General features: G+C 45.5%; 1 protein-coding gene across 1 annotated transcript in view; it reads left to right on the top strand.

Annotated features, from left to right (window-relative positions):
- The first annotated feature begins 12,902 nt into the window (after positions 1-12,902).
- LOC146180053 (uncharacterized) overlaps positions 12,903-26,451 on the top strand; it is a 45,801-nt gene continuing 32,252 nt past the window's right edge. The window contains exon 1 of the mRNA XM_084579403.1: positions 12,903-13,186. Within this exon, the coding sequence (XP_084435529.1) occupies positions 13,114-13,186 (73 nt within the window). The 5' untranslated portion in view covers positions 12,903-13,113. The remainder of the gene's footprint in view (positions 13,187-26,451) is intronic.

Raw genomic sequence — 26,451 nt, 5'->3', positions numbered from 1 at the left:
TATGACATTACACATTGCGCTAACTTGTACCAGTGCCCACAGAAGCTTGGTTGCAAGCAGAATGGTTTTAAAGCTTTTGTCTGTGCAGCTAAATCACAACCCAAATAAACATGTTCAGGCCACCGCCTCTAAGTGTCTCTTTTCACGTTTTGAAAGTAGTCCCATTTATGTCTCTTCGATTTTCCTCCTGCGTGCCGACTCAAGAGATACGATCACCTAAGTGCTTCTAACAGTTATGCAACTGTCATGCTACATACAATAAAATTATGATACGTTTAATCGACTGCGATTCAGAGCTACATTAAGTGTATTACAAACTACTCGCATCCCGCAACTTTTTGGGGCAATGTTCAGGATTCAAATTTGTATAAATGCTTAAATTTTAATTTGTGTAAACTTCTTCGGCAGCTCAAGCTACGCATGAGCGTACGCGGTAGCAATCTTATAGCAACAAAAATACGTCACCTTTTCTGTACAGTAATCAAGAAACTGTGTAGGGCAAGGTACTCGCTCAAAGTCTGCGTTTATCCTCATAATATGTGAGCTCCTTCACGGTGTTAAGGTAGCGTGTCCGGATGAAAACGTGGAGATGAACAGTGAAATTGCTTGCCTGTGTCCAAATACAGCATATAGTAATGTTGGAGCGATGTTAGAACGTAGAAATGACGTCAAAAGCCCACGGACAAGGGCAGAAATCTGTGGGAGCTATGACGTCATGAATACGTCAAGACAATCCTGATTGATTGGCCTTATCGTGACACCGACGCATGACACAGACGCGGTTTTTGAAGCTATCAGGTTTTAATACTATCGCATTACAAGCACCGAGTTTAATTTGACTGCACATGACCTGTTGTATTCTGTCCATCCCTTCCTGCACAATTTCGCAATGTTTTTGTAGCATGTATTAGGTCGGCAAACTGCATTGCTTCTATATAGCTGCGGTCTCAAGTAGACTGTTAGCAATACGGCGAAGCGAGCTTCAGGAGCATGGATTGATACGGATGTCTGCTTCGGCACTAAAATCCCACATAGGCGTCCCTACGTGGCTTCAAAGGAGACGACAGAATGCTTAGGAGGTGTGGGCAGGTGCCGGCTAGGATGATTAATTTGAGATTGTGGCCTTGTCTGCCGCCAGCGATAAAAAGTATTTTGTTTGAAAGGCATTTCACAAGCTTTCGCATCTGTGACAATCTTTTGGCATCGGGAGGGGCTAAAAAGTGCAGCTTAAAAAAGAGAACGGCAGGGTACTGAATGAAGTTGAAAACAATGTGGAATCCTGTATCGGTACAATTCTCCGGACAAAAGAAGGAAGAATGGACTAGACTAAAAATTACTACATAGAGTGTTAAATTTTTAAAATACTCCGACAGCCAAGCCTCTTTCTTGGATTCTAAAAATACTAATGGGGCATGGGGTGGTGATGGTTATGATGAATATGCAAACCATTTATTTGGTCCAATCAGAAGGCTGCCGATTTTGGAGGTAGAGGCCTTAGTCCATGGCTCTTTGGGCGGCTTCCGGCAGGGCGGAGAGTGCACCCTCATTAGCAGCCGTTCTATATCAATCCAATGCTGAAAGAAAAGGTGCAAGAATGGCAGAAGGAAGAAAAAATTGCAGGGGTGCACCTAAGCCTGCTTACGTGCACAAATGGGAAAGCATTTCGATTTCCGGGCTTTGGTATCTGCGTCACGATGCTCCGTGCTATTACCTAGTTGCTGTTTCGAATGGTCCAATTCAAACGCCGTCAAATTTTGAGGCAAAGGAATCAAATTTCTGCGGTAACCCACCTACATTTGGTAGTCGACATTGGGTTGGCCATAGTAAAGTAGGTTAAACAACGATTTTGGTCAAATTTAAATAAATTCAAATTTTGGAGGCCCAAGATTGCCAAGATTATGGGTGGTAAGCCTAAATTTTCAAGTAACCGCTAAGTTGGTCATGCATGTTGACGAATTTGGACAGGGTCAAATCTCCGCTGTCAAGGGAGGCCAAAATTCGGGGGTGACCCATCTGAGTTTGGATGTCAACACTCAGTTTGCCATATTCATATTAGTTTAAAGATTGATTCTGGTTATATATTGAAGAGGTCAAAGTTTGAGTTGTTAGAACCGATGCTTGGGCGAGTTTGTATGTCATTTCGAAGAAGAGCAGCGCGACTTAGACGCCGACGAACGACTTAGAAACCCAGACGACTGAGAAAAGGACAAACACAGACAAGCGCTGACTTGCAACTGATGTATTGTGCTTGAAATATGAAATAAATACACCCGGTTCCAAACAACAAATGAAAACAGTGGGGCGATCACACATGTTCATATACGTCCAAAACGCATAAATGATGCTGCATCATCACGTCCCAGCAGCTTGAAATTCTAGTTTTTTAGCTGACACTGCCAAGGAGGGACTGCTGACAAAGGCTTCCTTTGACCAGGTGATCTTCGCGGCTTCGAAAATTTGTCGAGTTAACTTGTTTTTGTGGCAGTGTGGATACTCCAAACAACTGCTTTTGTCCACATGAAATTTGATGCTCCAAGTTTAAGTAAAAACAAAAAGATGGAGCTGACAGAATCTGCCAGGGTAAAAGAAAAGACAATAATTGTTTTATATATCAACAACTTTTCCTATAGACAAAAAAGATTATCAATCAAGACAACGTCAGCGTTGCTTTTTCGGCTCCCGAAAAGATTGTTAAGTTGTGCAGATTTATTAATGCCGAATTCGTACCACAAACGTGCCCCATAGAGCATGAGAATCATTTCGTTGCATGACAAGAAGGTGTCATTTGCTCCATCCCTCTGTCATGAAGTAAACGTTACGCCTGCTAGACTGGGAGATGCTTTAACGAGTGCCTAAGGGAGCACAATGGTTTCGATAAAGTTAAAGGGAATCTCGGCATCCACTCCAGAGACTGTGACAGTAAATATTGCCAGCCATACTTGCATCAAACAAATGCAAGAATTGAAAGTAGTTAACTCGAGAAATTGTTGAAGCCGCGGATATCACTTGGTCAAATGACGCCACTGTCAGCAGACACTCCTTAGCGGTATCAGCTAAAGAATTACAATTTTTAGCCGCTGGAACTTATAATGCTGCATCGTTTGCGTGTTTTCTCATGTGCATGAACAAGTGTGATCGCCCCTATGTTTTACTTTTGTTTAGAGCCGGGTTATGTATTTCCACGTTTCAAGCAATAAACATCACTTGCAAGTCAAGGCTTGTTTTGTGTGTCCTCCTTCTGTCCACGACTAGGTCGCGCTACTCTTCATCAAAATTTCGCGTGTCCGGGGGGCGCATTTTGTGCGTATCCCAAGTCGATTTGGAGGTCGCCATTCAATTTTTCGTATTGTGAAAGAAGGCCAGGTCCAGACGGCAAGGTCGTGAAGGCAAGGCAAGGTATGCCGTGTCAGCGTTTAATCTGATGGAGAAAACCCAAGCGTGCGCCAGAGCCGGCGCCGCGGGACGATGATGGGGGTATGTACAAGAGGAAGAAGAAGATCATGGTATGTACAAATGAAAGAAGATCCGTGGAGAGCTCACACAATCTGCGCGGGGGAGGGGGGGGCGGAAGCGGCCAGCCTGGTCGCTCCTAACAAACCGATGTACCGCGGCGCACAAACGGCTTCAAGCGAGATACATGAACAATTTCAGTTCCACGGTGGAGTCGGTCAGCTGGGGGATCAACAGGTGTGACTTGGTAGTTTACTGGGGAAGTTTGGTTGATTACCTTGTAGGGACCAAGATAGCGGTGCTGAAATTTATCACTAAGGGCAGGGGTGCGCAGTGGTGTATAGAGCAGTACTTCGTCACCAGGACGAAAAGAGACTACGCGATGCTTCGAATCGTAGCGACTCTTGCGGTCTTGCTGGCACGCTTCTGTGTTGAGGCGGGCAAGATGACGGCATGTGGCCACACGGGATAAGAACTGGGCTGATAATGATGAGGTGTAGTCGGGCGTAGAGAAGAAGGAAGTGTCGAGGATTGTAGTGGGAGGACGGCCGAAAACGAGGAAAAGTGGGGAGTAACCGGTAGTCCGCTGTACTGCTGTATTATAGGCGAATGTGACGAATGGTAGAATAGTGTCCCAATTTCGATGATCTGGTGTGATGTACATTGATATCATGTTCGACAAGGTGCGATGAAATCGCTCAGTCAGACCGTTAGTCTGGGGATGGTAGCTTGAGGTTGTCTTATGGAGGGTCGATGACGCACGAAGAACTTCGGATACGACTGTCGATAAGAAGGCCGTCCCGCGGTCACTTAGAAACACCCGAGGAGCGCCATGACGCAATACAATTGACCGCAAAAAGAAATTAGCTACCTCTTCAGCGGAACCAGTCGCTACAGGGGCCGTCTCAGCATAGCGTGTAAGGTGGTCGACAGCTGTTATAATCCAACGGTTACCACCATTGGAGAGAGGTAGGGGACCATATAAGTCGATGCCGACTACGTCGAATGGTGTGGCGTGACAGGGAAGGGGCTGTAGAAGACCAGCGGGGAAGAGGTCGGCCGCTTGCGACGTTGGCACAGGTGGCAGGAAGCAACGTATTTAGCTACGGTGGTAGACAGGCCAGGCCAAAAGAATCGTCTTTTTACGCGGTCGTATGTTTTGTTAAAACCAAGGTGACCTGCTTGTAGCGTCATCGTGGAAAGCCGCTAGTATACGTGGGCGAAGCACACGCGGTACGACTGGGAGCCAGCGAGTTCCATCAGGATAATACACGTAGCGGCGTAGTATGCCATCTTCAAGCTTGAAATTGCGAAGCTGTCGGCGAAGCCTAGCGTTGGGTGGGCTCGAAGCGCCGATAAGGCGGTCGATGATGGGCCGACAGTAGGCATCAGCTAATTGCTGTGAGCGGAGAGCGTGCTTGTTCTCAGAGTCGTCAAAAGAAACTGCCGTAGTATGCGTCGGTGGAAGCGATGATCGGCTGTGGTCAGAGGTGGAAATGCATTGTGAAGAAAAACAGCAGGCTGATTCCGAAACCGGGCAGCGAGAAAGAGCGTCGGCGTCTTGGTGTTGGCGGCCCGATTTATAAACGACGTTGAAATGGTATTCTTGCAGGCGTAGAATCCAGCGGCCAAGTCTGCCTGTCAAATTTTTCAGCGAAGGTAACCAGCAAAGAGCATGGTGATCGGTCACAACTGTGAAATGCCGACCATATAGGTAAGGGCGAAACTTTTGAAGAGCCCAGACGACGGGGAGACATTCCTGCTCGGTAATGGTGTAGTTTTTCTCAGCTGGAGCCATGGTCCGACTGGCGAAGGCAATCACTTTCTCACGTCAAGTTGCATCGCGCTGCAGAAGTACAGCGCCAAGACCGTGACCACTGGCATCAGTATGCAGGATGGTAGGAGCGCTGTCGCTGAAGTGGCCAAGAACTGGATCTGATGTGAGGGCGTGCTTTAGGTCGTTAAAAGCAGTGTTGCACTGTTCAGTCCACACGAAAGGGCTGCGCGCTTTAAGTAGTTCATGAAGTGGCGCAGCAATAGTTGCAAAATGTCTTATAAATCGCCGGAAATAGGACGGCAGGCCGAGGAAACTGCGCAAATCTGTAGTCCGTTGCGGACGAGGAAAGTTCAAGACCGCGATTATTTTTTCAGGGTCTGTGCGAATGCCGTCATGGCTAACCAGATGTCCTAATATTTTGATTTCCTTCTCTGCAAAGTGGCACTTCTTGGTGTTGAGCTGAAGGCCCACTGAAGCAAGACACGTGAGGACTTCATTCAGGCGCGTGAGATGGTCAGTAAAAGTTGACGAAAAGATAACAATGTCATCCAAGTAACATAAACAGGTTCTCCATTTGAGACCACGAAGTACAGTATCGATCATTCTTTCAAATGTTGCGGGTGCGTTAGAAAGGCCGAAGGGCATAACATTAAACTCGTAAAGTCCGTCGGGAGTTGCGAAAGTGGTTTTTTCTTTGTCATCCTCATGCATAGGTATTTGCCAATAACCTGAGCGGAGGTCCAATGTCGAGAAATATTCGGCACCTTGGAGAGAGTCAAGGGCATCATCAATACGCGGCATCGGGTAGACGTCTTTGCGGGTAATTTTGTTGAGTGCGCGATAATCAACACAAAATCGCACCGATCCGTCCTTTTTTTAACTAATACTACTGGGGAGGACCATGGGCTTGTTGATGGACGAATAATATCGCGACGGAGCATTAATTTTCTTTTACTTTTCTTTCCGAGAGAGAAACTCGATAAGGTCGTCGGGGTACAATTGAGTTACCTTCGATAAGGATGCGGTGATGTGCAACACTAGTCCGTCCCAGTGGTGGGGAAGTGGCATCAAAAATGGCTTGGTGGGCTTGAAGCAATTGCAGCAATTCTTGTCGTTGGTGTGGCATGAGGTTCGGATTGATTGTCTTCGACAGCATGGAAAGAGAGACTTGCGACGAATCACGTTGCGGAGGTAGCGGGGCAGTGAGCACCATCATGGATATAGGGTGAGCATCCACTACGCATGGCAGGGATGTTCCTTTAGTCAGCACGAGGGATTCACGGGAAGTGTTCGTGGCAGCTACTATTGCTGAGCTGCTGCGGAATCGTACAAGACTTGATGGGAAGGCGATTCCACGTGCAAGATGACGATGAGATGGTGCGATGAGTACATCCCCGTCACTGATGTGTTCGGAAACAACGGAGCTCACAGTATTTCAATTAAGTTAAAAATTATTTTGGTTAAATTCTGACGAAGTTAAATATTGAGACTATTAAGGCCAACTTTTTTGGTGATCCATAGAAATTTCGAAGTCACCATCGTGTTGTACATACTCTAAATTAGATTGCTTGTCAAGTTTGTATTATACAGGTTGCGCATCCTATGAATATCTAAGCGTTCGTGGGGAAACACTCTGCCGACGCGCTCTGCCCACGCCACTCATGACTCGAAAGTGTTTCGCTTTAAAGATGTTAGAGGATCAACTATCCTTGAATCACGTTTCACGAACGTAAGACAACTGCTGCAGCCGCCGTCGCTGCCGCCGCTTCAATCTTAGCTCGCTTCTGCGCTTGTTAATCCACTCGGCAACGCAGTTGTCTGGTTTCTTTTTGCTCGATGGCCTCGGCAGCCTGTTTGGCACACAGCAGCGGTCTCTGTCTTTCACAACAGACAGCACGCTGCCTTTTATTGTCATGCCACCAGGTGGATTCGTACGATACTATGCTCGCGAACTTCGCGCACTCTCGCTCAGATGGCGCATGTGTAAAGCGTATTTACGTAGGTTAAATGAAGCAGCGGAGCAGTATTGTTGAAACCCTCCGCCGGGCCGGCGCAGTGGTTACGGCGCTCGACTACTCTTCCCAAGGACGCGGGATGGAATCCCGGCCTCGGCGGCAGCTTTTCGAAGGAGGCGAAAAGCAAGGCGCCCGTGTGCTGTACGATGTCAGTGCACGTTAAAGAACCCCAGGTGGTCAAAATTTCCGGAATCCTCCACTACGGCGTCTCTCATAGCCTAAGTTGCTTTGGGACGTTAAACACCACAAACCAACCATGAATGAAACTTAGTGAAGGCGCTGATATTCAGAGCACAGCGGGAGAGTGCGTTGCAGTCGGAGCTAGACCCAAGCACATAACAGTTTAATGAGGAGGACGGACGATGTTTACTGCACAGTACAATATTGTGCTGCAGTTTTACACGATGCCCGATTAGCTGCGGTGGTAGATTCTGGAGACAGGCCGCTGAATTGATGACGTGTTGAATCATTTCCGCTTGGATGATGAACGTGAGCGTGTGACTGGGTGGAAAAATGTTCGGTACATTCATTTCATTTTAATATTTGCGTCTTTGTTATGATTATGACGGGCATCGCGTGTTTTTATTGATCATTGTTAAATTTCAGTCCCGATTGGAAAGTCAAATCAGAAGGCAATAGATTTAAGTTAAGGTCGTTAGAAATTAAACGACCAGTTTTTGGGTGATGAGGTTTTTAGAGCTTCCTAATGATTCTTTTGGAGAGATAAAAACACATCCAGAAAAAAGAATTAGGAAGCAGATGACAAGGGCGTTCAAGAGCTGGAAGCACTTCGATTTATAGCTGTAGAAAATAATGCCGGAGTTCTATGTAACCTGAAAGGGCCATCAGGTTTGCGTGGCATGTAGAAACGACGAATGGCATTTCGCACATCCTAAGGAGAGTATTTTGGGGTTCTGTCCGACATATAGATGATGTTTTGAAACCTTAAACATGTGAATTTGGGTTTACCAGTCTATTAAAAAAAGTGACCAATTTGAACTCCTTATATCTATAGGCAATGCATGTAAATGACTCATTTTTTACAATTAAGGCGGCATGAAGAAATACGCAGCTGAACAGACAAAAAACACAGAATTGAAGAAAGACACATAAAGCCCAAAGCTGCACTGACAACTTACTATTCACAAACGGGTAACTTCCTTTTAGTGCGTCGTACCTAGGCCAGAGGAGCTTATCTGTTCATCATAGGGCGCGCTCAGATTAAGTCGCGGTAATGTTTCTTGCGGTGCAGCTGCCGTGAGGCGCAGATTACACTGACGCATGTTCAGTACCTACTTGCGCAGATGAATGACCTTCGAGAATGAAGACAATGGTGTTTGCTGCACATCAGAAGAATTTAAGATCAAATGTTCGGGAGCTGATGACCGGGAGGTTTGGCATCGGAGAAGTCGAGCTTAAGATCTTAAATTAGGGAGCGGTCCCTTACGTCACATTTTGTGATGCAGGAAACGAGCTTCGCTCCACTGGGTGCGGGCGAGCTCTGTTTACTTTTCTCTGCAGCACGCAATCTTTGCCGGCCCAAACGGGATGGGGTTGGGTGGACGGCCGCCCGCCTTTCCCCATCTGAAGTAATTCCGCATCCGTTTTTGGGTTTTCACGGCGAATAAAAAAGAATTTTTGTGCGGTACTTTTTTTAAACAGGATAAACAAAAAAACTCCTAAGCTTCACATCTGCGGAACCTTCTCGGATTTGGGTTAGGCGCTGACCGTAATACTGTTGTATGACGTTATCCAGCCAAGTCCTTCGACTGCCAGCCTGGTGTTCCGTTGTATTTTATGGCTCCGGATGACCACAGGACATGGCAGACCATCGGGGAAGGCCTTTGCCATGGTCATCCTGCCTGTGCGTTGCACGGAGGCATTACAGCCGCGGAGCGCTAATGTACTCTGCAGCTAGAACAATGTCTTCTTAACTGCAGCAAAACAAGGAAATGACAGTGGTTATCTCTGGTAGACCAATTATAGTGTATTTACTGGCCTTATTTCGTCTTTTTTTTTTGATTCGGCGTAATTAACGCATCTTACACTATAGTTAAATCGGTTCAAATTTTGCGCCACTTTGGGCCTGTTGCGCGGTGGTTTCTGGTGTACGTGCAGCACCATCTCAGAGCCACTGCGTCTAATGGCTTATATTTGACCGCAATTAGCTGCAGTGCAAATGCCCGCTTGATTGCAGAGGCCCCGAGTTTAAGCCTATTCATTGTTCCATTTGCGAGCCTCACGTACAATGGCGGGGTTATGCCCTGCTTGAATCTGATTATAACTCAGCGCCCGCCGCGATGGTTCAGCGGTTAGGCGCTCGACTGCTTAATCCAAATACACGGGTTTGAACCCAAGCGGTTCAAAATCACTGCAGATGTTTTCACTGTGAAAACACTACAATAGGTTATGTCGTAGAAAGAGTGTGATTTTTAGGATATTTCTAAGAACAAATAGTTATGACATAAAATTCAAAGAACCCGTCAAAAAAAGGAACAACACTCAGGCTAAAAGCAAGATTTGTGATGCCACGACTTTATTCCAATTACGGGAAAAGAATTCGAAAACAGTATGACCCACCATTGTATAAAAGCTCACCTAAAGACCTTCTGGAATATTGCCTACCGAAATAAGCAGCTAAAGCTTACGTTTTAAGAAATAGGGCACTTTCGTCATGCATTGTGTTCTTTCTTGCATTTGGTTATTTGCCTCTTCCTTGTCAGCATATTCTGCCATGTGAAAAGTATTGCAATTTTCGTGATCTCTCACTTTCATATTCTCTCACCTTTTTCTCATTCCAGTGACCATGACTTTCACTTTAGTTACGAAAAAAAATCTGACGTTGCGTTTCAACCCCGCCGGGGTGGCGCAGTGGGTACGGTGCTCGACTACTGCTCCCAAGGATGCGGGACCAAATCCCGGCCTCGGCGGCCGCTTTTCGATGGAGGCGAAAAGCAAGGCGTCTATGTGCTGTGCGATGTTAGTGCATGTAAAGAACCCCAGGTGGCCGTAATTTCCGCAGTTCTCCACTACGGCGTCTCTCATAGGCTGAGTCGCTTTGAGACGTTAAACCCCACAAACCAACCAACTAGACGTTGCGTTTCTGACTTGATTTCTTTTGAATTGTATTTATGTGCCTTTTATTTCAGCTTTTCATTACTCACCAGAATTGTGCGTGAAAACTGATACTAGGTTCGTTGATATTTCTTCTTTGTGTACTTGTACTTATATCTTTGTAGCTCATTCACATGAATGTTATCGATATTGAGGAGGATCACGCTAGCCTTTTTTTCTCGTTATGTGGCATCAAACTTATATTATCTGTATACATTGCGCTGGCTTTTCATGGCAGGCACTGCTTTTGCTGGCCCGCCCAGAAGCGCCGATGTACTGCTTAGATTCGCCAGAAAAACACTAAATGTTGTGTACAATGAGGCTTTACTATTGGTGTTATTACTACGCCCAGTTACGTTATTCTAAGATGTAGCACATTTTAAAAGCGGCGCTTGTATTATAGTCGGTATTCAACCACGGAAAGCTGTAATTACCATAAAATACCCGTGTGAGACAATGGGCTGCTTCCAGCATTAAACTTCGCTATCCCCGCGTAGTCTCCTCTTTTTTTTTTTTTTTCGAACGGAGCAGTCGTGTCTTGCTTCAAAGTTAACATCCGCCGAAAGCGCTTATCTCAACTATGGTTAAGCACTGGATGGAGTCTTTGCTATCAGTTCCTGCGGCGGCCGGCTACAGTGAGCCGCATTCGTTGTTTCTTTTGTTCCTGTCATTTTTGCAATAGTGGAAGTATGCTACCCTCGTGGTGCTAGAAGGCCTTATTTGGAAATATTTGCTGGCGTGCATGCTTACGTTATGTTTATCGTAGTTGCGGAATAATGGTTCCTTAGATGCAGTAACTGGTTGTTAAATTGTTAAAGCATAAAATCCTACTCTATACAAAAGACAATAAATTAAAACCAAATTCCAGAACCTACATTGGTAGCTTAGGAGGAAAAGGATATTGATTCAATAAATTACGAAAAAACAAAAGCCGTTAAATATTACCATCACCAGTCATTATCGTCGAGGCGTTGCGATTAAACGCAAAATAGCAGCTGTGAATGGAAGCGTGGAACAGAAACTGAGTGGGAGTGCAAGTATACATAGCGGCGGCCGCTATGTCTAGGCACTGTGATTTGAAAGACATTGTTCAAGGAGCAGCCTCTAAATATCTGATTTTGCGATATATGTTTGAGAAAGTGATGGTTGTGAACTTTTTGTACATCAACATCAGTATCAATCGCAGTTTGCTAAATTAAGAAAACTTGATTATGTAGAAATATAGCGTAGCTTGCAGGCATGATGCTTAATTGAAGATATGTACGCGAACGCAAGTACCTTAGTGCAGCTAGCCAAAGTGATCAATTAGCCTTCTCTCGATACAGCTTTGAGTTTGTAGTAAAGTCGTCTACAAAGTTTTTATTCATTCTTCACAGGTTAACCATCCCCTCACCTTCTCGTAGGGAAGCCTACCGTCATTGGTAATGCCCAATGGATTCTTCTAGAAAGGCCAAGTACTTTCTTCGACCATACTCAGCCGTTTTTGAGCCATGTGGAAAGTGCATTACTTAACACGCGTTATCTGCTACGTGCCCTCCACTTCCAGATTCGGGGATTTTTCTTGAAACTGCTGGAAGTATTTGTAGCACTCATCGCCGATATATTCTTTGCGTTGCATCGGTTTCACAAATGGTCGACGGCGTTTGTGGCATGTGCATAACTTCAATGCCTTTTCAAATCGAACGAAAGAGGAATAGCGTCGCCAAACGAAATAATGCATATATACTGTCGCACATTCCTACAGTGGTCGGACAGGCGCTGCAGTCAAAGCAACAAAGTTCCCACAGCAACGAAATATATGGATGAAGTCTTCGATTTTCACAAAAAATGTCTACTGTACACCTCGCCATTAATTAATTTATTGATGTACAAATTCTGCTATATCGTAATAATCGGACATTGCAAGAGTGGCAACAGAATTTTTACAGGAAATACAACAGCGGCAGAATGAGGCAGATGATGCCACAAGTGGGCACAGTAATTGTCATAAGAAAATTGTATTAACATTATATTTGCATCAAGGAAGTAAAAATGCACAAATGTGCTCGAACTGACTTCCGAAAACTAATGTAGCTCACCATCTAAGTTCTTCCAATTGATCAGAGGTATGATTGTTCATTTAGGTCGGTATTATTTCATACTACGTTAAATTGCCTCTGACTTATCCTCTTGGCTCACCAAAGTCGATCTGTCATTGCAAGTCAGCTTTTCTGAACTGCACACCCCTTCTAGAGAGAGCATATTGTGACCTTTACGCGTATTCGTGGCTCGCGGTTGATAAAGATAAGTGCCGGGGTATCTTTTGGATTTTTTTTTTTTGTGTTTTTCCTTGGCTCCTCTGAGTAAGTGTGTACGCCTCCATACGATGCGAGATAATGTGACATACCTGCTTATCAGCTCTGGCCCAGAACACCTCGCAACGTTCGCAAAAAGGTCAGCAATCTATGGTGCGTAATGCGCTATCTCGATATCCCGCTTGACGACGCAGCTATTTCTCTGGGAACGCCGTTGCTAAGCGCGGTTTGTTCGAAGAGTGCGTCACATCAGCGAATTGCGCGAGGACGCACCCTAAAAGGTAAAACGCACTTTAGAAATGGGGCCATATATCGCAAGTTAACGGTGACACATATTCCTCGTACAATTTCCGTCGAGTGACCTCATCTACGAGCGACTCGGATTGTGCTACGTTAATATCGGCGAGTGCAATTATTCAACGAACACTCAGTCACAGACATAACAGACACAGGATCTCGTTTTATGATGGCGGCATCGGTTGTGGCGAGGCTTTCAAGTGCAGCTCTGATTTTGGCGACGGTCGTACTGGGCCAAGGTAAGGAAAGGTTATCAATTTGTCTTCCGATCTTGCTGGGTATCCGTCTTTTTCTTGCCAGGATTACATTTGTGTTATCAATAGCGTGTTATTGGTGGTATATGTATTCAACGTTCTGTTGATAGCAAAGTCACAAGAGGGCGTTTCATGCTCACGATGGGAGCAGTAATAGGTCAAATGAAACATTTTCAACAAATTGCTGAAGAAACAGGATAAAAGAAAGTGAAGGCAATAAATTTTGCTGCTAAATTGGGTATACGTTTTCTTTTTGGCGATTTGATGTTAGAGTGCTTCCCAGGCAATGAATACTCAATATAGTGGATAGCCCCACTGCAGTGGCGCAGTTGTTAGGGTACTGGATCACGGTGTTCAAGGATGCGGAATGAAATCATGGCCGTGGCAGCCGGTTTCGACGGTTTCAGAAAGATAGGCGTCCATCTGCTGTGCAGTGCCAGTGGACGTTAAGGAACCCGAGGCTCTAGAAGTTTCCGAGGCCCTCACCTCCTATGTATATCATTGTTCGAGTCGCTTTGGGACGTTAAACACCACAAACCAACCAAATAATCAAACTCAAAGGCGGTGAAGCCCCGCTAGTGCGGTTTCGAAGTTCTAGGCTCTATCCTCCGTCTTTTGCTTGGATTCAGCGATTCGTCTTTCTTATCAGCATTGCTATCCCGTGAACAGTTATTGGCAAAGTCTGCGAAGTTGCGGAACTTTCTGCGTGGAATGTATCGTAGACAAAGCTTGTTAAATAGAAACTTTCTACTCTGTGAAACTAACGTGGAGAGGTAACTATATATCAGATATGACTTTGCGTATTGTGGTAGTAGTACGAAGAAGTAGTAAAAATATATATTACACATACTCAGCAATCTCCCTTCGATGTCACCAGGAGACTATGGAGTAGATACAGCAATGGGTGATGAAATTTGCTTACCGTAAGGACAGAGCCTCCACAAAAAGGCTGCGAAAGACACTGTTTTCTTGTTTATAAGCCTTGATCGAAGAATAATTTTCCGAGCAATTCGAAGACTGTAGAATCGACGACCTGGTCGACGGGAAGCTTGAGGAAATAGAGAAACGTTGAGCACACGGCAGCATCGAAGGTCGTATACCCCGCATCTCCCGTGCACGGAGAGACTGCTTAATCTACTAGGCCACGGCTGAGAAAAATTGTATAAACTGTCAGTAAATGTGTAAAAGGTAAATTATCACATGAATGAGCGCACCTTATATTGTTCGTGCCGAATCACGTAGATGAAATGCTTCTTCTAACTGAAAATTGTTTTTATGCTTAAGCTTCTCTTCTCAGGGAATTACTCATTGATTTCAAAATACTGCAGGCCTTGTTACCCAAGCAAGAGGGTCACAAAAGATAACAATTACACACACAAATAAATACAAAACATAGCACAATTTGGCAAGAACAAAGGAATAAAAATAGTAATAATAAAAATATAAAACGGGACCGCGTAAGAATCGCACTAATACGTTATTATCGTTACGAAGGGTGTTTGACTTCGGAGCGCTGAACAAAAGGTCGAGAGCACAGGAAGCTGAGCTGGTCAACAGCTGCGCCCGGCACGAGAGTCTCCACGTCTTTCTCAACGTCTTTTTCCCTGTCTTCTTCTGTTTTTCCTCTTTTTCATGCTTGCTACACTTCCTCCCGGGACAGCCGAAGCCGCCCTGGGCGAGGGAGTTAGTTGTTTCCACGGGATTGGCACTGTTTCATCCGGGCGACACGAGTGACATCAGTTGTAGCTCAGCGGCGACCAGTTGCGGTCATGCATGCGATTTCGTAATTCAGATCACTGACGTGGTCGAGGACAACGTAAGGGCCAGCGTAATGCGCCAAAATTTTCTGGGCTCAACCACGTTTCCGGAGAGGTCGCCAAACCTGCACTAAGTCTCCAGGTGCGTAAGACACATGGCGATGCTGTCTGTGGTATCGAGCTTTGGAACGCTCTTGGGAAGACAGATTACGCAAACGGGCGAGATGGTGAGCTTCTTCGGCCCTACAAAGAGTTTCGGCGATGCAAGGTTCGCCATGGACGGAATAGGGAAGAATGGTGTCGAGACAATACCGCGGATCACGGGCATTGAGCAGAAACAACGGGTTGTAGCCGGTCATCTCATGTGTTGCAGTGTTAAAGACAAACCTTATAAACGGGAGTATGGTATTCCAATTCTTGTGATCTGATACAATGCACATTGAGAGCATGTTGACGAGTGTACGGTTGGTGCGCTCCGTCAAACCGTTGGATTGAGGATGACGTATGGTGTGGAGTGTCGAAAGTGTGACTAACACAAACGGAGAAGCTCTTCCATGACATCTGCCGTAAACTGGCGACCTCGGTCACTGATGATGACTCGCGGAGGTCCATGGCGCAGGATGACGGAACGGAGCGAGAACACGGACACGTGGTGAGCGGTGGCTGTAGGTAGAGCGGGATGTGCATGAAACAAGAAAGTGTCGAAACCCAGGTCCTTATTCCCATGCAGTACTTTCTGCAAATGCGTTATCTCCCCCGCCTTCGAGTCCCCGCGCTTTTAGAATCCCTTTGTCCTTTTCCCACTGCGGACAACCCTTCTTGACGACGCGCCCCTGCTCATTTCTTGGAACATTGGAGAGGGTTGGGAGAAGATGGGGGGAGAAGGAGGGAGGCAAGGAGGGGGAGAGTAAGGAGGGCGTGCTACTCTTTTTTTTTTGCCTTTTGTTAGTGTTGGTTAGTTTGTTCTCGACCGTGCGCGCCTAGAGCGCTCGCGGAGGAGAGCCGAGAGCGCCCATTCATGCGGCTGTATGATGGCTTGGTGTCCATGTCACACTCAAGAAATCGGCAGCTACTTTTCAAGAAGCGCTTTATTCCAATGTTCAAGGAAGGTGAATCGTCAAATATGGGATTCGTATATAATTGTACTTTCCTAAGATACACAGTTCTGTTCCCAAGCCTAAGCGTTCGCAAATCGAGTTGTCTGTAATTTTAAAGCGCGAAGAAAAGCAAAAAAAAAAATAGAAAGACTCTACTAAGAGCGCACTTGCTTTTCCCAAAAAGAGCCAAATTTGAGCACAGAATTAGGCGAAGTTCCGCTGCAATTTTTAGTTTGCTCAAAGATGATCAAAGCTGACACTCATAGCCTTCCAATATGTTGCTGTGGATAAAAAAAATAAAACTCCATTTGCTTTCTTTCCGCCAAGGTGCTTTTGGCTCTTTTCGAAACAAAAAAGAAACCTCTTAAATTGGCCTCAAGATAGGTTCGTTTGATTGCAGTGGACAGTGCAATAAAGATTAGACAAAAACCTTGGGCTTTGCTATTTTGTTTTTTATCCAGTTGCACTCTTTCTAAACAAAAACAAAGCGTTTTGAACTTTGACACGCCGGGAGGCTTATTAGACACCAGTAGTAGCCGCATGACATGTTAACGTATCTTCTGTTACAGTGTTCTAACGTCATGGACCACCACTACTTATATGCACTTAGTCGGTTAACAGCCAACAGCTGCTGTTTTCGACACAGCAAAAAATGTTGTCAAAATCAAAGGCTTTGCTGTTTCTTAAGCATAGAAATTATTTGTACAAAGCTCGAAGAAAGAATGGGGAAGAAAAGGCCATTTTCCCCCTTTTCGCAGAACCCAGACACCTGGTCCAGCTCTATACTCCTCCCGCCCTCAAGCGCCTTTCACAAAAAGAAAGCAGAAGAAGGAAACGCGCACAGGCTCGTCGCCAAGACACCCACTAAAAACCATTAACTTCTGTGGGGGGCGGTAGGGCGCTGACCCCTGCTTTCCGGCTTTTCCAACTGTGGATAAGATGGGTGGGGTGAGAGGAGATTGTGAGCATGGGCAGCCGACACACGGGAAAACACACGCGTGGCACTTATTTCACGGGATTTGGGCACTGCGGGGAGAAGGCAAGGAACCCATAAGGACGATTCCAACTTTCTCTAATGCGCCACGTGGTGGAGTCACAGGATGCAGCAGGCCCTGTGGAGTGGACGTAGCACGTTTGTGTCGTTGGCACTCAGTGCAGCTCGCCATATATTGCTCAGTTGTCTGGCGCATTTTCGGCTAATAAAACCGGTTGCGGGCACGGTGGAGCGTTCGTGCAGAGCACAGGTGACCAGAAGTGGGGTCGTCGTTCATGGCAAGCAGGATGCACGAGCGGTAGCTCTCGGGAACCACAAGTAGGAAATTCGTGCCGGTGCTTGAGTAAGCCTTTTTGTACAGAAGGCGATCACGGAGACAAAATGGGCTGAGACCTGTGAAATACCGCGTCGCCGCAAGCAGTGGCTGGAGGCTTATGTCGGTCTCTTGTGCAGTCCGCAGAGCCGTGGTGTCGGGAAAGTCGGGCACGATGGAGGAGATACAGTGATCAAAGTCAGCAGAGTCGCATTCGGTCTGTATCGGCGTGTTTGCGGCCACTCTTAAACTAAACAGTGAAATCGTTCTCCTGCAGACGAAGGGTCCAGCGTGCCAGACGACCAATGGATCACGACGGTTTACCAGCCAACACAGGGAATGATGGTCCATCACAACTTTGAAATGGCGTCCTTATAAGTAGCACCGAAACCCCTGAACAGCGAAAACTACAGCGAGGCACTCCTGCTCCGTAACAGTGTAGTTACGCTCAGGTTTGTTGAGGGAACGGCTTGCATACGCAATTACATGCTCGCCGGTTGCCGAACGTTGCACGAGCACAGCGCCAACACCAATCCCAATTGCATCAGTGTGGACTTCCGTCGGAACGGAGGATTGAAGTGCCGCAGTAGGGAGTGTGACGTAGGCAGAAACTTTAGCTGGTGGAAAGCCGCGTCACAATCTGAAGTCCAGTCGAAAGGGATGTCCTTTTGTAGAAGGGACGTCAGATGGTAAGCGACGTCAGCAAATCTTGGAATGAATTGTCTAAAGTAAGAACACAGCTCCAGAAAACTGCGGAGCTTCTTCTGAGTCTGGGGTCGTTGAAATGTGGCAACTGCTGCAGTCTTCTGTGGACCTGGTCGAACTCCATCGCGATCGATGAGAGGTCCGAGTACCAGCGCTTAACGCTCGCCAAAACGGCACTGTTTAGAATTTAGGGCGAGGCCAGCCTTCTGCAGGCAATCTAAAATAATAGCGAGTGGCGTGTTGTGTTCTGTAAAAGTCTGGCCAAAAGTAACAACATCGTCTAAATAGCACATGCAGATTTCCCACCGGAGGCCATGCAGTATTGTATCCATACATCTTTCAAATGTGGCCCGCGTATTACATAGGCCGAAGGGCATCACAATAGATTCAAATAGGCTATCCGGCGTAACAAATGCAGTTTTTTTCCTTGCCAGCAGGGTCCATCGGAATCTGCAAATACCGCAATCGCAAATCAACCGACGAGAAATAAGATGCAGAGAAAAGTCAATCTAAGGCATCGTCGACGCACAGGAGAGGATAAACATCCTTTTTAGTGATGGAGTTGAGTTGACGGTATTCGATGCAGAACCTCCATGTTCCGTCCTTTTTTTTTACCAATATCACGGGAGCAGCACAAGGACTGGAGGACTCCTGAATTACGCCCCTGTTCAACATGTCTTTAACTTGCTCGGTGATCACATTGCGCTCTGACGGCGATACGCCGTACGGCTTCTGGCGGATCGGATGGACTGATCCCGTGTCAATCCTGTGGCGTGCGCGTGACAGCGGAAAACGTTGGGAGCTGTCGGACTGTGCGAAATCAAAGTTCCGCTTTCCCAGCTCCTCTTCCAGATGGTCGTTCAAGTACATGCAATAATTACTCGGGCAATCAATATAATCAGTAACCTTTTATTAACGCGATCGCATTAACCTCTTTTCACCGAGCATGCGGTGATGGCGGCCGTCCACTAACGTTGGTCCTGTGAGCGAAAACCTACAAGCATGGCACTGGGAAGGGGTAGCTAGCACCTGAATGGACCAAACACTAACCGGACGTGACATCACTTTTGGCGGGAGCTGCCAACTAGGGCCTCCCCTTTCACATGAAAGGGTTGTATTCAACGGACTTGTACATTCACGTTATCCCTATGCCACGCTGGCACGTTCATACGGCTCCGTTAGAGCGGAGCTTTATATGTGGGCTGGTAACCTACTCTATCGCGTCAAGCCCTTAAAGGCGGATCTTAAGAGTCCGCCGTAAATCTTTTACTCCTGTTGTTCCATAAGTACTCATTAGCGTAAATCTTAAAAAATGACATGAAGAACCACCAGATGTGATGGCCTTGCATTAGCCAAAGCCCTGTTTAGCAAAGCCGTAAGAACGTGAGATCAAGTTCGGGCGAATGAGATTAAGTTCGCAGGGGTCAAGTGGATGCAGCTAGCACAGAACCGGGTTAAGTGGAGAAATATGGGAGAGGCCTTCGCCCTGCAGTGGGTACAGTCAGGCTGATGATGATGATGATGATGAAGAACGTCCCTTCATAAACTAGTGGCAACATTTTTAACTTGGGACGCTTGGAAGGATGAATTCCGATCTCACCATCTCACCTCAAAGCTGAAAGTCGAATTTTCATTGCCTGCCAGATCGGCTATTTTTGGCGTTTTTTTTTTTGGTGTCACACAACTGTGTGACTACTTAGTGCGTGGCCATGTCACCAGCCGGCTACCAAAGTCAATGACACGCCCGTAATTTTACGCTGTCAACACAGACAGTGCTGACGTCGCATTGTCCAAGGAACCGGGACTTCAACGCTGTGGCGGTAATAGTCAATGTTTTGTTTTTTGCGGACGCCCTATGACTTCCCATAGTTCTGGATAACTGAATTCATGGCGCAAATTATGAAATTCTTCATCTTTATGAGAAGAAAGCAACGAAGCATACTAAAGGAAAAAGTGGCAGAAGGAATGCACGCATTTATTTACAATATATATATATATATATATATATATATATATATATATATATATATATATATATATATATATTGATATTGATATTATATTTATATTTATTTATTTATATGTTTAATTTATGGACTCGAAAAACGAAGTTACTGAAGAGAAAAAGCAATCGATTGCATTTAATGGAAAGCAAGAGAACCAAATTCAGTGATTCGTAGGAGCTTACGAATAATAATGCTAGAAAAATAGGCTCCTCGTAGTCGGTTACCTTAAAGGTGGTGCGTAAAAGAGCGCCATCAGTCAGTGACACTGGAGGTCTCCACTGGCGGCATGTGACTGTCTATCTACTATTTTCTCATAAATCTACATGATTATATTGCCGCCTGCCTCTCGGAACTGAGAAAGAAGAGAACGAAACTGAGGGCTGTGTGTGGAACTGATCGGTTCAGTGTTCGCTGCCCTGTACTCGTTTACAATATTATCACTTCAAATTTTCGAAGTAAAAAAATTTCTTACTATTTCCTTCCGTCTGCGGCCATTAGATTTCTTCTTATGTATCTAAAATGGTGCCCATTATTTTCTCCGCATTTTGTTTGCGAAATGTGGCACTTATTTAACGCACATGAAATGAAAATATATATGTAATCATCTCAGGCTGCACATACCATGTTCCCAATGTTGGTGCTATGTTGGCAATGTCCTGATCCTACATTGGGCTGGGCATTGTCAACGCAGTGTCTATATTGGGCTAACGAATTGTGCTGCATGTGCAGAACCTTTTCGGCTTGGAGTTTTCCTTTGTGTATCGAAGTTGACAAAGATATGCAACGCATAGCGTGATCGAGTGGCAGCTAAACGATTGGTTGCGTCGATAATACAAGGGTTTGTACGAAAGACTGGGAAATTGCCCACGATAAACTTACAGGTTCTAAATCGCTTCACTGTTAGTATTTTATTGCGAAAGCAATACTACTCGCACTTTCAAGCCTTCGCGTGATCCAGCCGCAGTTACGTCTTACACACGTGATGCTGTGAAGTCACACCCCACGTGATCCACGGGCCAGCAAGAGCTGCCAACTTGGGTCTCTCGTTTCACACGGGAGGATTATGTCAGAATCAGCCTGCTAGGACTCTGGTGTTCACGTTACCCATATGGGCCAATAAGGCACGTTCATACGGCTTGGTTAAAGCGGGGCTTTATATTTCGGCTGAGGAAGAAGAAAAAGAGAAGAAAAATGCTCGGTTAGCCACAGCTAATGCTTTTGCTCAATATTTGGTTCAACAGCGTTGAACCGTTGTAATTTTTTTTTTATTTATTTGCATTTGGCATGCCTCTCGGCTGTACAAGCTTAGACTGCTTGTTATTCTCGCAGCCTGCTTATTACTCTTTAGCGTAATTCCCCTTGTGAGAATCTCAGTTGAGAAAACTCGGCGACACAAGACTGAAACGTAAAGTAAAGTATGGCGATAGACAACATTAACTGCGTAAGGATGAATACTGACGACGTTTCCGCCAGCGAACGATGATATATAAACGGAGCTCAACACTATTCCAATTTCTTCATTTATGACGAGTGCCAAGGCTTTCAAATTAAATCAGGAAGCTCAATCGGTAAGACGAGCATAATACTATTCATCACCCCACGTTATCTTTATAGTACACCTGACCACCTAATCAAAGGAATTCAGGAAAAAATATTGAGGATTCGGGCTCCAAGTGACAAAAACAAGAAAACCTTTGCTGGAGCTATGTGGACCCTGATATGGAAGTCTGTCATTCCGTTGATGTGGACAGGAATCAAATAATTTTGCAACTTTGCGAATGTCTAGTATAGTTGGAATAAATTTTTATTTAAACAAATCAGTTATATTTTGTAACCTTTTTACAATGCGTTCCTCAAGCTTTCAGAGCTGTAATATCATTATGTAATACTGTCAGCGTTTAAAGAGACACTACAGTGGTTTTGTTATGACAGACCAGAGGCTAGTCGAGTTTTGTCAGAGGCTGGGCAGAGGCTAGTAGAGTTTTGTCAAGAAAACAACCTGACCATAGCGAATACTCATTTTCAACAGCACAAGAGGCGCCTGTACACATGGACTTCACCGGACGGTCTTTACAGGAATCAGATTGATTATATTATTTGCTGGCAGAGATGGAGAAGCGCTATACAAGCAGTAAACACAAGGCCTGGGGCCGATTGTGGCACCGATCATCAGCTTCTTGTTGCCAAAATTAAGCTTCGATTGAGGAAAACGCAGAAAACTAGAAGGCATTTCAGGTATGCTCTGGATCAAATTCCATTAGAATATGCTGTGGAAGTGAGGAATCGATTTCAAGAATTAGATCTAGAAGACAGAGAGCCCGAAGAGATGTGGCCTGATGCTCGTGATATAATACAGAAAGTTGCTACTAAGGTAGCTCCAAAGCAAAAGAAATGCAAGAAAGCAAACTGGTTATTTGAAGAGGCTATGGAAATAGCTGAGGAAAGGAGGATGGCAAAATTTATGGGGGAAAGAGAAAAATACAAGTTTCTCAATGCGGATTTTCAGAAAATAGCAAGGAGAAATAAGTATGCCTTCCTGAACATACAGTGCCAAGCAGGTGAGGACAACAGCCAAATAAGGAATACAAGATCTTTGTATAAGACAATCAAAGATATCAAAGGAAGCTTCTGCGCTAAGCTGGGCGTGATAAAGGACAAACAAGGCAAGGACCTCACTGAAGCCTCAGAGATAAAGAACAGGTGGCAGGAATACACAGAAGAACTGCATAAGAAGACCCGAATGTGCAAACCCAACATCAGACGGTTGTGATTACTGATGTAGAGCCGGGCATCCTGAAGAGTGAAATTGAATGGGCCTTAGCCAGCCTTGCTAAGGACAAAGGTAGCGGAATTTATGGCATTCCAGCTGAGTTGCTTCAAAACCTCAACCATGATGCTGTTAACATTCTGCATACATTATGTCAGAAGATTTGGACAACCCTGCAGTGCCCACAGGATTGGAGGAGGTCAGTTTACCTCCCCATTCCAAAGAAAGGCAGTGCCAAAGATTGTTCACACTACCGCACGATCGCGCTTATTTCGCATGCTAGCAAGGTGATGTTGAAAATCCTCCAAGGAAGGCTGCAGCAGTATGTGGATAGGGAGCTTCCGGACGTGCAAGCTGGGTTTCGCAAGGGCAGAGGAACTGGAGACCAAATTGCCAACCTTCGCTGGATCATGGAAAAAGCAAGAGAGTTCCAGAAACCCATCTAGTTCTGCTTTATTGATTATGCGAAAGCGTTTGACTGCGTAGATCATAGCAGATTGTGGCAAGCTCTCCAAGAGATGGGAGTTCCAATTCACCTCATCTGTTTCTTCAGGAACCTGTATGAAGGACAAGAGGCCACAGTCAGAACTGGGCATGGTCTTACTGATTGGTTTCCGTTTGAGAAAGGAGTGAGGCAAGGCTGCATACTGTCGCCCTGCCTATTTAACCTATATGCAGAGTGCATCATGAGGAAGGCCGGTCTGGACGAGTCTTCAGCTGGAGTGAAGATTGCTGGAAAACGTATCAACAACCTTAGATATGCGGATATACCACTTTAATGGCAGAAAGAGAAGTGGAACTCAAGAGACTTCTGATGCGCGTACAAGAAGAGAGTGAGAAGTTTAGGCTTAAACTGAACATTAAAAAGACAAAGATCATGGCGGCTTGCCCTATCAAGTCCTGGAGCATCAAGGGACAAGAAGTGGAAGCTGTGACAGAAGGTGTGATTCTTCTTGGGCTCCAAGATTACCCTGGAAGGAGACTGCAGCCATAAAATTAGGAGACGCCTGCTTCTGGGAAAGAGAGCAATGGTTAGCCTTGACCGCCTAGTAAAGAGCAGAGACATTAGTCTGCCAACCAAGATCCGTATAACTCGTGCTATGGTCATTCCAGTTGTGATGTATGGATGCGAGAGTTGGACTGTGAAAAAGGCTGACCACCGAAGAATTGACGCGTTTAAATTGTTGTGCTGGCGAAGACTCTTGAGAGTTCCTTGGACCGCCAGAAGATCAAATCAGTCGATATTGTCGACCATAAACCCTGACTGCTCATTGGAGGATCAAATTCTAAAGTTAAAGCTCAGCTACTTTGGTCATCTGATGAAAAGAGAGGAGTCGCTGGAGAAAGATTTGATGTTGGGAAAGGTTGAGGGTCGCCGGAGAAGGGGTAGGCAGCGAACGCGATCGTTAGATGGCATCCTCGAGGCACTGCAGATGAAGTTATGTGATGTTAGAAAGATAGTGAGAGACCGGAAAGCGGGGCGTGACATGGTCCATAGGGTCACGAAGAGTGGGACACGATTGAACGACTGAACTGACCTGAACAGTGGTTTTATAATCTGCTAATACTCTAGATTTTTGAAGCCGATTTTCTTCATCACGTCTTTTAAGTTATTTTTCAATTCTGCATAAAACGCCTGCGCAATCGCAGACTGAAAGCGCGAAATTCAAATATCCCGCGCCCCGCATGACTCTACATAGGACAAAAAAGAGAAAGAAAGCTCACTTCTCCTTCTATTCTACGTCACTTTGAGTAGCCTGAAGCATTAAGAGCCACCCGAGGGTGCTTTCGGTGTCGCTCTTCCTTGTTTTGCGCGCGTTGCGGATGCACAAAACATGCCAACTTAATGTTTTGCCCCCGATGCAACACAGCTCCTCATGTGAGCGGATACACGAACAGCTGTGGGCACGACGATCTAATCTTCAATCGTTTCTCGCAATGTCGAAAGCTCGCGACGCAATGCGGCAATTCTGAAAATAGAGATCAATTCATGCCAACCAAAGGAGATATTCTACTCGAATCATTATCGTGACTGGGACTACGTGTAGCTTGTTCCTAATGCATTTTTGTTGGTCTGTACAAAAGAAAAAATGTAACGTAAGGACACATTCAGAAGATCCCGTTAATACACTGTTCTCGAAAGGAGTTATATACTGGCTATTTACTGTAGCTAATGTTTGTGCGGAAGTAAAAAGCGGCAGATAAAAAATTGCTGGGGTGCAACTATCGTTGAACCAAGTTTCAGGACCGTTAGCCATCGGCCGCAGACGAAGTTTCTGGTTCCGCTTCGACCTTGGCTCGCGTTCGCGCTCGGTATGCTTCTAAACAACCAGCTAGTCCGGTTTCTCTTTGTTCGTTCATCACGGCAGTCTGTCTCGCACGGCGGCGGTTTCTCTCTTTATCGAGATGGGTGTTTGTGCATTGCAAACATACTTAGTTTAAACGAAGAAGCGGCGATATTGAACTTCCTGAATACGACAATGTTCAACGCACAGCGCGGTAGTGCGTTGCAGTGGGAACATAGCACCAGATGAAAAAACATACTCAGCCGTGGCTGTTTACAGAGTCTTATTCCTTGTCCTCATGGTTTTCTCCATATACGGATTAGATAATCTTAATCAGCTTTCTTTCATTCATCATCATCATCATCATCAGCCTGACTATACGCACTGCAGGGCAAAGGCCTCTCCCATATTTCTCCACTTAACACGGTTCTGTGCTAGCTGCATCCACTTGACCCCTGCGAACTTCTTAATCTCATCCGGCCACCTAACTTTCTGCCGCCCCCTGCTACGCTTTCCTTCCCTTGGAATCCGGATTGTTACCCTAAGCGACCATCGGTTATCCTATCTTCGCACTACATGTCCCGCCCATATCCATTTCTTCTTCTTAATTTCCACTAGAATGTCGGTAACTTGAGTTATTTCTCAGACCCACTCTGCACGCTTCCTATCTCTTAATGTCACCACTACCATTTTTCGTTCCATATCCCTCTGGGTTGTCCCCAACATAAGTAGACCTTTCTTGGTTAGCCTCCACGTTTCAGCCCAATAGGTGAGTACAGGTAAGATGCAACTGTTGTATACTTTCCTCTTGAGCGATACCGGTAAGCTGCTAGTCATAATCTGCGAGTGCTTGCCAAATGCGCTCCATCCCAATCTTATTCTTCTTGTTATTTCCTTTTCATGGTTCGAATCTGCGGTTACTACCTGTCCTAAGTAGACATATCTGCCTACTACTTTCAGTACTTCGCTATCTAATGTAAACTGCTGTTCCTTCCCGAGGCTGTTGAACATTACCTTAGTCTTCTGCATATTGATTTTCAAGCCTACTTTTCTAGTTTTCCTGTCTAGTCATCAATCATTATTTGCAGTTCATCCCTCGAGTTTCTTAGCAAGGCAATGTCATCAGCAAATCGCAGATTACTGAGGTATTCCCCATCTACCCTTATTCCAAGTCTTCCATTCCAAGTCTCTGAATACTTCCTCTAAGCAAGCTGTGAATAGTACTGGGGAGATTGTGTCTCCTTGCCTAACACCTTTTTTATTGGAATTTTGTTACTTTCTTTATGCAGAACTATGGTTGCTGTGCAGCCACTATATATATCTTCC

This window comes from Amblyomma maculatum, chromosome 9 (genome assembly GCF_055883805.1).
Source record: "Amblyomma maculatum isolate TAMU_Amacu chromosome 9, ASM5588380v1, whole genome shotgun sequence".
Taxonomy (NCBI): domain Eukaryota; kingdom Metazoa; phylum Arthropoda; class Arachnida; order Ixodida; family Ixodidae; genus Amblyomma; species Amblyomma maculatum.
The sequence above is the reverse complement of the archived record's forward strand: the minus strand, read 5'-3'. Positions and strand labels throughout refer to the sequence as shown.